Source organism: Phoca vitulina, unplaced genomic scaffold (genome assembly GCF_004348235.1).
Source record: "Phoca vitulina isolate PV1807 unplaced genomic scaffold, GSC_HSeal_1.0 scaffold17, whole genome shotgun sequence".
Taxonomy (NCBI): Eukaryota; Metazoa; Chordata; class Mammalia; order Carnivora; family Phocidae; genus Phoca; species Phoca vitulina.
The window spans coordinates 8239928-8252547 of NW_022589720.1; the positions used below are offsets into that span (position 1 = coordinate 8239928).

The window sequence follows — 12620 nt, forward strand, 5'->3', positions numbered from 1 at the left end:
TTTGTTCTTCTTTAGAAATGTGTGTTCTGGCCTTGGCTTTGAGCGGCAAGCCTCTCCTACTGAGGGTGGGCACAGGGATGGGGGTATCTGGGGGTCTCGGCTCCGAGTGAAAGCCTGTCTTATTGACGGTGAGCACAAGGATGGGGGCATCCGAGGGTCTTGGCTCCGAGTGCAAGCCTGTCCCATTGAGGGTGGACATAGGGATGGCGGTGTGGGCCCAGTAGCCATCCTAGATCCCCACTTGCTGGTGGTTGGAGTCACATGCTGATACAGGATGCAGCAGTTTCCTTTGTCAGTGACATGTCACCGAGTGGAAAGATGGGCACCCCCACCTTGCCCTTTATGACCTGGTCATCTTGGAGGGAGCACTTCCTTCTCTGAGCCTCCCGTTCCCCATCATGGGTGTCATGACTTCCTTCCCACCCCCCAGGATGAAATGTGACCCTGCTTTGTAAACTCTCCAGGGCTATGCAGATTTAAGGAACTGCCCAGTTAGATTCAGTCAGCCCCCAGCTCCCCTCTTCCCTCTAGAATGCAGTCCATGATCATCTTTAGCTAGCCTCGTTGGGTTATTTTGAGAATTAAACGAGAAAATGTGTGTAATGCACACACAAAGGGTCAGGTGCAGAGTTGGCATCTAATGATTCAATCAGTGTGAGATGCTGTGCCCACATGGTTTAATTTCCTTATTTTGCTTCATTTTGTCTTTGTTCGTGGCACTGGGCTCAGCCCATCCTGCTTGGCCCCACGAGATCCCAGAGAGGTGGCATTTGCCCTCCCACTGTGGTTCTCCGAGGGCGCAACGGCCTTCTGCTAGGCATCAGCCTAGGCTGGTAGTCCTCTTTAGACAACTTGCTTCTTCTTCTTTTTTTTAAAGGAAACTTTTATTTGGGACTAATTTAGATGTATGGAAAGTGACAGAGATAATACAGAAAGTCCCAGATGGCCCTCACTTGTCTCCTGCATGTTAACATCTCACGGAGGGGCCTACACTGGTACATTACTATTAACTGAACTCCAGACTTTATTCGGATTTCGCCCATGCATCCACTGCTGTCCCCTTTCCGTTCCAGGCTCCCATCCAGGCTCCCACATGTAACTGTCCCGTGTCCCCAGGGTCCTGAGGCCGGGGACAGTTTCTCAGTCTCACCTCCTCATTCCTGACCTGACAGTCTCCATATGGCCTGTACACAGTGTCCCCAGCCTGTCTGTCATTCTCCTTGTGATTACATTGGGGTTCTAGGATTCACAGCTTGCTTGGATTCTTTTCTCCCACTTCAATCTGAGTGTTTTAGGGGATGCTGGGAGAAAAAGAAATTCGGTAAGTGATGACAGGCTTCAGAGATGAAAACTTTCACAGAAATAAAAAAGAACGTAATTAGATTTAATCCCATTGATTGTGCTTTTGACTCTGACAGTTCATTTTTTAAAGGCAAGATAACAGTTTCAACTGAGCTTAGGCCTTGCCTGTCCTATAGCAACAAGAGGTCGTTCTTCCTAATTAAACGGTGTTTATGATGCTTTTGTGTTTGGGGGAAGCTTCATCTGCTTTTACTACTTCTGGAGCTAGTTATAATTGAGTGTAGGTTTTTAGTAATTTACTCCCCCCCCAACTATGATTGATTGATCGATTTTTAATGTTTCAAGTTTTTATTTAAGTTCTAGTTAGTTAACATGTAGTGTAATATTAGTCCCAGGAGTAGAATGTAGTGCTTCATCACTTACATACAAAACCCAGAGCTCATCACAAGTGCCCTCCTGAACGCCCCAGGAAAATGCATTACGTTTTCCTTTTACAGTAGATGTGCATGTATGTCTTAAAAGAAAAAAAAAGACCTGTGCGATCAAAGTCCCTCCTGGCTTGGGTGGATAGCAATAAGGATACTGGTTGGGATATTTAAAAAATGTGCACAAGTATTTTTAAGTTTTGTTATTTAAATTTAATATATCAATATTTAGAAAAACTAAAGCCTTTAAAGATAATAATGCCTGAATATTTCTTTGGATTGGCATTTCAACAGCGAGTGCATTTGTGTGCGGCTGGGGAAGGTTCCTTGAGAGCTAATCACAGAATGGGCATCCTGTGATCATTTCAAAAGCAAAAGGCACAAACAGTATTATGTTGAATGGTTAGGGTAGAGATGTGCATCGATCTCATCCTCATTTTTTCAAGCGCAAGCATCCTTCTGCACCTGAGTTGAATTTCCGAATTGCAACTTCATTATACTCAATAGGAACCATTTCCTTTTAGAAATGATGGATCATTGAGTTGGATGTCCCCCTAAATGGTTTAGATTTTCCAGTAGTTCATAACATCCAGACACATATCATCATCTTATTTTACCTTGTCAGGCAGAACGAAGTAACGTTAGAATTATCAAAACTTTGGATTTTCATAAAAATGTAACCAGGTTCCGAAAAGCTGATTTATTGGCTCTTTGGTTTTTGGCTTCCCAAGGAATAATGTCAGCTCTGCTGATACGCATCGCAAATGGGGCTGTGGGTTCTTGTTAATTCAATGGAATATTAATGCCCCGAAGTGACAGGTCTATTTAAATAAGTGGCTCTGAGAAGCCATAACGAGGATGTGATTTTCTCTGAAGAGAAGCAGAGCTCAGTGGAGGTTGGAAGGCTCCAGACTCGCTTAAAAGAGCCGGCTTTTATCCCTGAAGTGTGTGATTGCTGTAGCATTTGGGAAGCAGACACGCGCAAACAAGATGCTCGCCTCTTCCCGTGATTCTGGGCAACCAAGCAGACCTCTCGGGAGGTGTAGGAGGCTTGTTCAACGAGGGAGAGGCACTCCTGTTGTTGGGCCTGTGGCCATTCTTGTCCCAGGCAAGCCCCGACTGTGTGCTTCTGGAAAGCCAAGTGATTTGATATCACTACAGAGGTTTCTTTCTGTTTATAAGGAAAACATGGATTTCCTGTGACCTGAGAATTTGCTGAGTTGGAATAGTTTCAAATGATTATGCAGGGAAAGGGCCAAAAGTCACGCATTCCATGTCACCGAGGGCAGGGTCTTAGCTTGGGCATTTCGCTTGGCCCAAAAGCAAACCTTGAGACAAGGACTTGGGGGCAACTAGTTTTTCTGGAAGGGGAGCCAGGAAGCCACGTGAAGGATGGGGAAGGGGGATCCTTGGGCAGCTGGGGGTCAGCCCTGTTGAGACCCTCTGAAAGACCAAGTACAAGATAGCTCGGAAATGCCTTCGGGGGTGGGGCAGGCTGGAAGCAGAACGCACCATCTTTCCCACCCCCCAAATCAGGTCTCTTTCCTGAGACCCTGCATCCTGATTTTTCACATCGATTATATCCCAAGTACCCAAGACACAGGCCACGATGGCACAGGAGGAGACCTGCAGGGACTGGTCCAAAAGGGTCCCGTGAGACCAGAAAGGCCTCTTGGTGGGAGGGGGACCAGTGCTGGGCTTAGAAGGGTAGATAACATGGGGGGCTGGCAGAGAAACAGGAAAGGAAGTCACGCACCCCAGGCTCTGCCTGCCTACTGCTAGTCCCATGACCTGGCCACGACTCTGCGGAGAAAGCTTCTGACGGTGAGTGATGGAAGGTAGTTTGTTTTCCTTTAGCACCTGTTTTCGAACGCTTTCTGCTTCCCGTCACAGACATCCTGACTTGAGAGTGGCTGAAAGAAAACAAGCATCTGTTTTGCTCACCTCGCCAGAAGTCTTGAGGTAGGCAGTCACGGTGCAGAGCTGGCCTGAACTCCATGAGGACATCACAGAACTAGGTTCCTTTTTCTGTCCACCCAGCTCCCCCTATGACACCCCCTTCCTCTCCCCCCTGAAACTTGGTCACCAGAACTCTAGGCTTCAGACAGGAAGCAGCACCACCAACCACATAGTCACTTTTATCAGGGTACAAAAGCCTTCTCTTTGGGGCTCGATGACCAGCTATAAGCGAGGCTAAGAAAACGGGGAAGAGGATTGCAGTTACTGGGTTAGACCAGTAATTCTCAACTGGGTGTTGCCCCCCGCCGCCCCCCCAGAACATCTGGTAATATGTGGGGACATTTTGGCCTGTCACAACTGTGAAATGCTACGGGCATCTACTGGGTAGAGACAAGGGTTGCCATTAGAAGTCTTACTAATGCACAGGAGAGCCCCCACACCACATAATGATCTGGCCCAAAACATCAACAGTCCCGAGGTGGCAAAACCCTGGTTTACACCAGTCATGATGCATTGCCTAGAACTGAGTATGTTGCTGCCTTGAGTAAAACAGAGGACTTTGTGTAGACAACTCATAGCATTCAACATGGCGGCAAATGGATGCATGGGTGGGAGCCCAACTTTTGTCTGCGTGGCTGGAGCCCTGGGTGAAACAGCCTTGGGTAGGGGGTGAGGGTGCCAGTAGTTCATGGGCAGAAGATGCATACACAGGCCTATCAGAGTTCTCCGTGTTCTCTGAAAGGTTTCTGTATATAGGGTTCATCATTGGTGCTGGCCTTCCATGATTTAATCACACCGTCCAGGCCGTTAATATTGCCCTTACTGACTGCTGAAGGAAGTGGATCCCCAAATTATGGCATGACTCACATCCTTAGGCTGCACTCCCGTCCGCATGGCCTTGTTCTTCAGAATGTGTGCAGTTTCCAAGATCATCTTGAAAAGGCACGAGGAAGGCACAGGAAGAAGTGTGCTACACTGTGGACAGCTGTTCTTTTAGTTTTCCATTAGCTCTTGAAAAATGTCTCTCTCCAGCCGTGTTCATTTTAATTTTGCAGTTTGTACCTTTTTAAGTGACATGCAATTAATTAAGGTTTAATGTGTCATCTATTTTTCGCGGTGACATTTTTACTGCCCCCTTTTCATTTTTGTCAGTTTATAAATTGTACTCTGGCTAATGAGTTCCATCCCGATTTCCAGTTCCAAATAATTACCACTCCTCTAGTATGCCTATTTTTTAAATGTGCCCCAGGATGAAGAGCACTATGAGGCGATCTCAGGTGGGCTGGGCCTGCCTGGGCTGGGGGGCCACGGGAGGGGTGCCGGGGCAGGGAGGCTGGTGAGCTGTCCTCGCCTCCGTTCAGCACACGCTGAGCTGCCGCCGCACGTCACACACCTGGGTCTGCGTGGGATATAAATGCAGGAGCCTCCGCCAGTCCTGGTCCCTGGGGAGCTCACAGACTAGATAATTGCCCTAGTTCTCCACATTGCTTTGCCAGGGAAAGTATGACTAATGGGACCTGAAATCCTGAATGATTTTTAACTGTATGAGGCTGAGATTGGACCAAGATGAATTGAACAGCAATTCCTTATTAATTTCTCTTATAGTACCACACTGAAATTTATGAACATTTCATCAAGTTGAGTTGAAGTTTAAATTTGCAGTATTAGGAGGGGCCAGTGGGTGGTATGGGGGAGATTTATTAAGGAAGTGACTAGTGTAAGGGAGACTGAGGATGTAGGAGGCAGGGTTCTCCAGAGACGCAGAACCAACAAGAGATATACATTAAGAGATTTCTTTTAAAGAATTGGCTCACGTGCTTTTGGGGGTGGGAGAGCCCAGAATTAGTGGGGGCAGGCCATCGGGCTGGAAACTTGGACACGAGTTAATGCTACAGTCTTCAGGCTGAATTCTTTTTTCTCCCGAAAACTTTAGCTTTTGGTCTGAAGGCCTTCAACTGATTGGATGAGGCCCACCCACATTATTGAGGATAATCTTGGCTCAGTCAACTGATTGTGGGTGCCAACTGCATCTGTGAAATACCTTTACCGGGCACCTAGCTAGATTGGTGTTTGTTTAAATCCCTGGGTACTTTAGTCTGACCATGTTGGCACAGACAAGTAACTGTCAGAGGAAGCGGTCCTCTCTCTGCGGGGTGGCAGGAAGTGTACAGGGCTGAGACTTTCCCTGTTACCATCTTCGAGGCCTCAGGTAGGTCCCTTGGCCACTGTGACTACCATCCGCTCTGTAACAAACCTTTATTCAATGCATGCCTCCTACCAGCCAGGGTGAGAAGTGTGAGGAAAAGAAAACGAGTAAGATGTGGGCTCTGCCCTGGAAAAGCCCAGGATCTGGTAAAGAGGATAGACCCAGGACCTCCTAGCCACTCAGTACAAGAAGTGAAGCACCACACATTTCCTGCAAAATAGGGACCCTCACATTCCTCACAAGAGATCTGTGAGGAAAACATGAGATGATAAGTAAATAGGACACCAGATGCTTTGCAAGTGATTATTCCTTTTAGTATTCCGGAACATTCTAGTAACATCATTGATGTGTTCACAGAGCACCTTTGCTGTCTAGTCCTCTCTCCATTGCTGGAAAGCCATGAAATCTTATTTCTTTAAAAATTCCATGATTTAGGTGCTGAGTTCAGGCAGTTTTGTTTAGGAAAGGTGGGCCATTAAATGGAGCACTTAAAGGTGGGCTGTGTTGTAATAATAGTACATGCAGTAGTTCACGGTCAGCTGCACGCTCATCCAGGTGGCACAGCTCCAGGTAGTCTGTCACTAGGTTTTGGAAGTTTTACCTTTGATCCATTTCACTCTTTCGTTTCCTGCCATTGGCCGGGAGAGTTCTTGTCACATTCACCCATTACTGCTTGTGTTTGCGTTTTTTTTTATTTTCAGGAGCAGATGTCCATGCCAGGGACCCCCGCCGTGGGATGTCGCCCCAGGAGTGGGCCACTTACACCGGACGGTTGGAGGCCGTCCGCCTCATCCAGAGGCTGCTGGAGCGACCCTGCCCGGAACAGTTTGGGGAAAAATACAAACCAGAGCTGCCGCTGCCTCCGGAGGCCGTTCTGAAGCCCTCGGGCTCCAAAAACTGCTTGCAGAGGCTCACCGAGCTTGTGCGGTCCATGCTGACCTCCCGCTCACGCCAGGGCCTGGAGGATGGGGGTGTCCTGGACCACATGGTCAGGATGACCACGAGCCTCTACAGCCCCGCCGTGGCCATCGTCTGCCAGACTGTGTGCCCCGAGAACCCGCCCTGTGTGGGGAAAAGGCGGCTGGCGGTGCAGGAAATCCTGGAGGCTCGGGGGAACCGGGACACGCACGCCCAGGAGAGTGACGAGATCGAGGGCTCTGAGCAGCCAGTCCGGACCTCCCAGGCCGTTGGGGTCTCTAGAGAGGTGGCCCCGAGAGCCAGCCTCCCGTCTCCGCAGCTGCTGGGGGCCCCGCGGAGGACCAGCCTCCTGCCCCTGCAGCTGCTGAGGAGGAGCAGCGTGCGGCCCGGCGTGGTCATCCCCAGGGTGCGCATCAGCAAGGCGCCCGCGCCCACCTTCCAGCCGGAGCGGGCGGCCGCCAAGGGCAGCACCAAGGACAGCACCCACCTGCAGCTCCCCAAGTGGCGGTACAAGGAGGCCAAGGAGGAAAAGAGGAAGGCGGAAGAGGCGGAGAAGCAGCGGGTGGCTGCGGCGGCGAAGAAGGAAAAGCGGGCGCCCTCCTGGAGGAAAAGGACGTGAGGGGTCAGCTGCCTGGAAGCGTGTGCGGTGGGGGAGGGGGCAGCGGGGCTCCGCGCGGAGAAGGATGCGGGTGTGCCTCCCTCCTGCCCTCGCCCCTCCCGCAGCGCTGCACCTCCCTGCACATCCCCGGCAGACAGGCTCCCTCGAACCTGGACCCAGAAGGGCTCCCTGTTTGTTTGCTCAGGCTGCACCCTTGCGTGAATTGGGCCGGGCACAGGTCCATTCGCCTGAAACCAGTTCCCCTAGCGATCAGTACACCTGGCGGGCAAATTTGCCTCAGAGCCTACCTTTAGAACCTCACTTGAGAAATTTATAAGACCAGTTTATCAAAGGGTCTGAATAATTTTGTATTTTTAATCATGATCAAATTTGCAGCATTTTACTGGTGATGGGGCTGTTTGTATTTAAGACGGTTTTAATACATTTGCCCGAAGACCCTTTGTTTAACATACTGTTTCTGGCAATAATTATTTGTGATATCTCTATGATTTCATACAGAATTTGTCGAAGTCTCCCCTTTCTTGCTGTTTGTCGTTCCTTCTCATTGGACGCACACATGAGCATTGTATGTTCTTACTGATTTGATTCAGTGATTCTGAATATTTGTTTCTATTTGATGGAGGCATTTCCTTTTCCAGCAAAATGATGACATGAGACAGGGGAATCAGATTTTCTTGTGTCTTATTTTAAAGCTCTCTTACTTAGACGGTAATAAGAATGAAGAAAAACCTGTTGTCAAAGTATGAAACCATGCATAGAGAAGCATGTACTTATTGCTGGAACTAAGTATTTTAAGCAAGGGACTTTAGATAAACTGGATGCAAAGCCTTTAACATATTCAAAAATAGATACGAGAAAAATCTATTATCTAATAAAATGGGGGCAAATGTAATAAATTTTTACTAGAAATACAAAATTAAGTCCTCTGTGCTCTTAGATAAATTGAATTCAGATATCCTTAAAATGTAAAAAAGATGCAAAAGAATAAGGCACCAGAGTGATACAAACCGCTGAGAAGGGGGGTGGGCTAGAAGAACAGGGATTAGAACTGAATATTAAGCAAACTTGTTTTAGGCAAATTCTCCCGGAGTGGGTTGGATGGCTCCCTCCTCCAGACTCAATTCCTGGTGTGGAATTACTTTTATTTTTCCTTGGACTGCCCGTGATGTTCAGTTCATCCTCATGCGGACTTTGTAGAATTTCCAAGATGCGGGGTCTTGGGCAGAGCACGTACGTGATTTGCCCGGAGCCCTGAGCTCTCAGTGGGAGTTCTGTCCATACTTTTTTTTAATCTCCAAAGCACTAAGAGAGTCTACTGAATCTCTGGCCATCTGGGTTGCAGAGTATCTGTCATATATGCACTCTGACAGCACTTTATTTAAAAATTCTCCTCCTCGGAAGCTGTAGATTTAAAATAGTGGAGACCGATTTGGAAGCTCTTACAACCCTGGATTCGCATGTCAAATCGTGCTCCCTGGCTGGGGTGTGATGAGTGCCTGTCTCATGACGTGGGCAGGGATGGCACTGGCCTCTCCCTAGTCCCTCCCACTTGGCACCATGAGGCATTGAGCTATCTGGGGTCTCACACTCACCTCTCCAGAAACCTCAATTAACAGGCATTGCGCAGCACCAGCCTGATGGGTAGGTGTGATGATAAGTCAGATTTTAGTGAGCTCCTCCCTCTTTCCAGAATGGAATAGAGGTCTGGACCCGCTTTTAGCATCACCGACACTGTGTGGCTGCAGGTCACCCTAGTGTCCAAGAGTTGGTATTGGCCAGGTCCCCTTGGATGAGACGAGAGCTGGTCCCTGAGGTGAAGAGAAACATCCCTAGTCTCCCTGACAGTACGACCCGGCATCCTTTGAGATCATTGTCTGGTTTATGTATTTTCATTGCTTTGAATGGCTGGCTGCGTTTTCTCACTGAGGGGTCACCCTTTGCTGCTCGCTCGCTTCCAGCGTCGGTCAGGGGCAGGGGTGATGATGGGCAGTCACCTCCTCCTGCTCTCCGCATGTCCTCTCAGCTTCGTTGCCACATTTCTTCCCTGCCTTCCCCTCTGCCCGCTCTCTTCCTTGCTTGCCTCTCCTTCCTTTGCCTGTTTTCTTCGGCAGCTGCGGCTAGCTGCCCTGATCCTCCCTGGCACCACCACTCTGAGGTCTAAAAAGGGCAGAAAAGCAAGGCGATCATGAGAGGCAGTGTGGTGTCCCTGCTGAATTACGTAATGACCTCCACCGACCCAGTGACTGAAGGACAGATTTCCCCAGCTTCTGTGCAGATGGTTTAGGATTTCGGCACAGCCCCCTACGCCTTTTATTATTATTATTTTTTAAGATTTATTTATTTATTTTGAGAGAGAGAGAGAAGAGGAGGGACAGAGGGAGAAAATCTTTCAAGCAGACTCCACGCTGAGCAAGGAGCCCGACGGTGGGGCTCGATCCCACAACCCATGAGATCATGACCTGAGCTGAAACCAAGTATTGGATGCTCAACCAACTGAGCCACCCAGCACCCCCCTTATGCCCATTTAAGGGAGGGGGACCTAGTTTGCTCTCCTGACAGATGACAGCACCACTCTGCTGTCGGAGGGAATGGGGGAGCTGGGGTCTGCTTGCTCCCCTGATGTTTATTAACTGTAAATAGTGAATTTCAAGTTGACAGGTACCTTCTCAGGGATTTATATATAAATGTAGTTAGAGGAAAAGATGAAGTATATTTTAATACTTTTGCTAAAATGTTCGAGTGAATTATGATTACACTAGACAGAAGAAATATTTCCAAGATGATGTCAATGCTGCTGTCTTCTAGGGAAATGTCCGCCATCTCCGTTGCGATTTTCTAGTTATTGGAGACCCGGGACTTTGGCAGCTGAAATGGCTCTGGGGTGGACGTGAGGTTACCTCAGCACCTCTCAGTTACCTCTTAGTTACCTCTTGTGGATGTGAACCCTTGTATTTAAAAAAATTCAGCCTGTATGTTAAGTAGTGGTGGTCATGATAACACAGATGGCTATTCACCGATTTTACCTCTAGAACTGGCTCCTCCCCGTCTGCTCCCGGGTGGGCGGGGTGACAGTGACAGTTTCTCGTCCCGGCTTATGTGACTCCAGTGTTCCGTAGTCTCCCCGCTGGGCAGGAGGAGGGAAAAGCTGGGAGAGGTTCGTCTGGAATGACCTCAGCGTTCAGAGCATAAACTCTCCATGTCTTTGGCCACCCTAGAGAAGCACAGCCCAGAACATCATGGACCAGAACATCGTTGACCTTCCTTCCTCTCTCCGAGGAAGGAGTATTCCATCACCCGGCAGGCGCCTGGCAGTACCGGGTACCTCAGCCACATGAAGATCAGAAATTGCAGTTCCTTGTCTCAGCTTCAGGCCTTCCTGGGACACCAAGCTCATTCTGCGGAGAAGGACGGAGAGATTCGTGATGTCAGCTGAACACAGGGCTTGTGCGTGCAGAAAGGCCGTTGCAGACTGCCTCTCCCCACTTCCTTCCGTGCTTTAGGGGGTGAGCAGGTCTCTGGGGATCCCGCATCCGAGTGGGGGCCCGGCGGTTTTGTGTGAAACAGAATCCCATGAGGTGGGACCAGCCCCCAGTCCCGAAATGGATGCAAAGCCTGTCATCTTTGGGATGACAGGGAAGAATCCGGGGTACCAAGTCATGAAGAAAGGTCTCCCCGAGAATTCAGTAAAGGAGCCAAGACTAAGAAGTGGGCCTGGTTTGTCTCTTGCAGCGTCTGGCAAGAGCCCTACCTCTACCCCCTTGTCCCCACAACAGTCGGAGAGCAGACTGTCTTTTCTTAATTTCCTGGAAATTCCTCGGAGTTCCAGGCCTGATGTAAGTCAACTGTTCCCTTTCCCCGGGTTCACCTGGAGATCCCTGCTCGCTCATTGCCCATTCTCGTACCACACACGGACGCCCCAGGCTCTGGAGATCCATCATCAACCATTGTAAAGCTTCTGGTCACAGGCTTTTAGGTGACGGAGTGCTCACACTTGTTCTTTTTTACAGCATTTGGGAAAATTCTAACAGGTACCCTGGTATTTGCTCGGGACCCTTTCCGGCCTGTGTGGGTCCCTGGACTGCACTGGCTGTGGGTTCTCCGCACACCAAGTCCGCTGTGTGCGGGGTCCTCGGTTCCCGAACCAACTTGCTGTAGGGGAGGGAAGATGGAGGGGCCATTGCAACTGGTCCTTAGAGAACAATGAGGTCACGTTTCTGGCAGCAACTGGAACTGGGAAGACAATGGTCACAGTGGGAGTGCTGGTACCCACAAAGTTCTTCCTAAAAGACTGATGGCTGTGTTCCCCGTTTCACACCTTGAAGCATTTAGAACTTGTTTCGTTCGTCTGGGTAACTCTGGAGTCAGCTGCTCATTTCTGGGACCTTGAATTCACATGTTTCTTCATTAACATTTAAAAGAAGAGGCTAAAAAAAAAATTCCTTCTGGAGGTGGTTTTTTGAAGAAAAAAAAATTAAAAAAAAAAAAAAAAAAAAAAAAAAGGCAAAAACACCAACCCACCACTACCTGAACTGATTTGGCTAGTTTTCGATGCCCGGGTTGTGCACACGATCTCCTCACTGTGAGCCGGCCTGTGACAGGCACAGCGCCCCCTGCAGGGCTCTGATGGCCCTTGGCTGCTGGGTGTGCCAAGGTGTGAGCGTGCACACGCGTGGGCATGCACACACACAGATGAACTGAAGGGAGACCAGGCTGTGTGATCGCAAAGGTGACCTCTGCTGTGGCTCCCGGGGAAGGTCGGGGGTGACCTGCTTCGATGCGTGTGTTCAGGGGGGTTGGACAGCCCAAGACTCACTGGAAGCACTTTGTCCAATGGGACACGTAACACGGCCAGCGTGTCAGAACCCAGATCTTACCGCGAAGCAGCTAGAGGAGCTCCTCGGCGAGGTCCAGTAGCTGATCTGGGGCACCTCTCTGCCTTTGACGTTCATCCTTCACATCGAGAGGCGGAAGCCGGAGACAACTGTGCTTGGGGAGCACCACTGGCCATTCAGCGGTGGCCACGGGGTGGGGGCCTGAATTTCTTGGAATTTGGTGCCAGGTTAGCCGTCGAATCAACATCTTACCCTGAGGAAGCGCTAGGATTTTCCCAAGTCTGCCCAAGGATTAGGTAGTCTAGTGAAAGCTAACACAGTTGGGTTTTTGAGAGAAATTTATTCATCCTAGTGTTACA

At 49.4% G+C, this 12620-nt stretch overlaps 1 protein-coding gene across 1 annotated transcript in view; it reads left to right on the forward strand.

The window, feature by feature from the left end:
- ANKRD33B (ankyrin repeat domain 33B) overlaps nucleotides 1–9792 on the forward strand; it is a 69794-nt gene extending 60002 nt beyond the window's left edge. Inside the window, exon 4 of the mRNA XM_032415222.1 lies at nucleotides 6594–9792. Within this exon, the coding sequence (XP_032271113.1) occupies nucleotides 6594–7429 (836 nt within the window). The 3' untranslated portion in view covers nucleotides 7430–9792. The remainder of the gene's footprint in view (nucleotides 1–6593) is intronic.
- Nucleotides 9793–12620: the final 2828 nt, after the last annotated feature.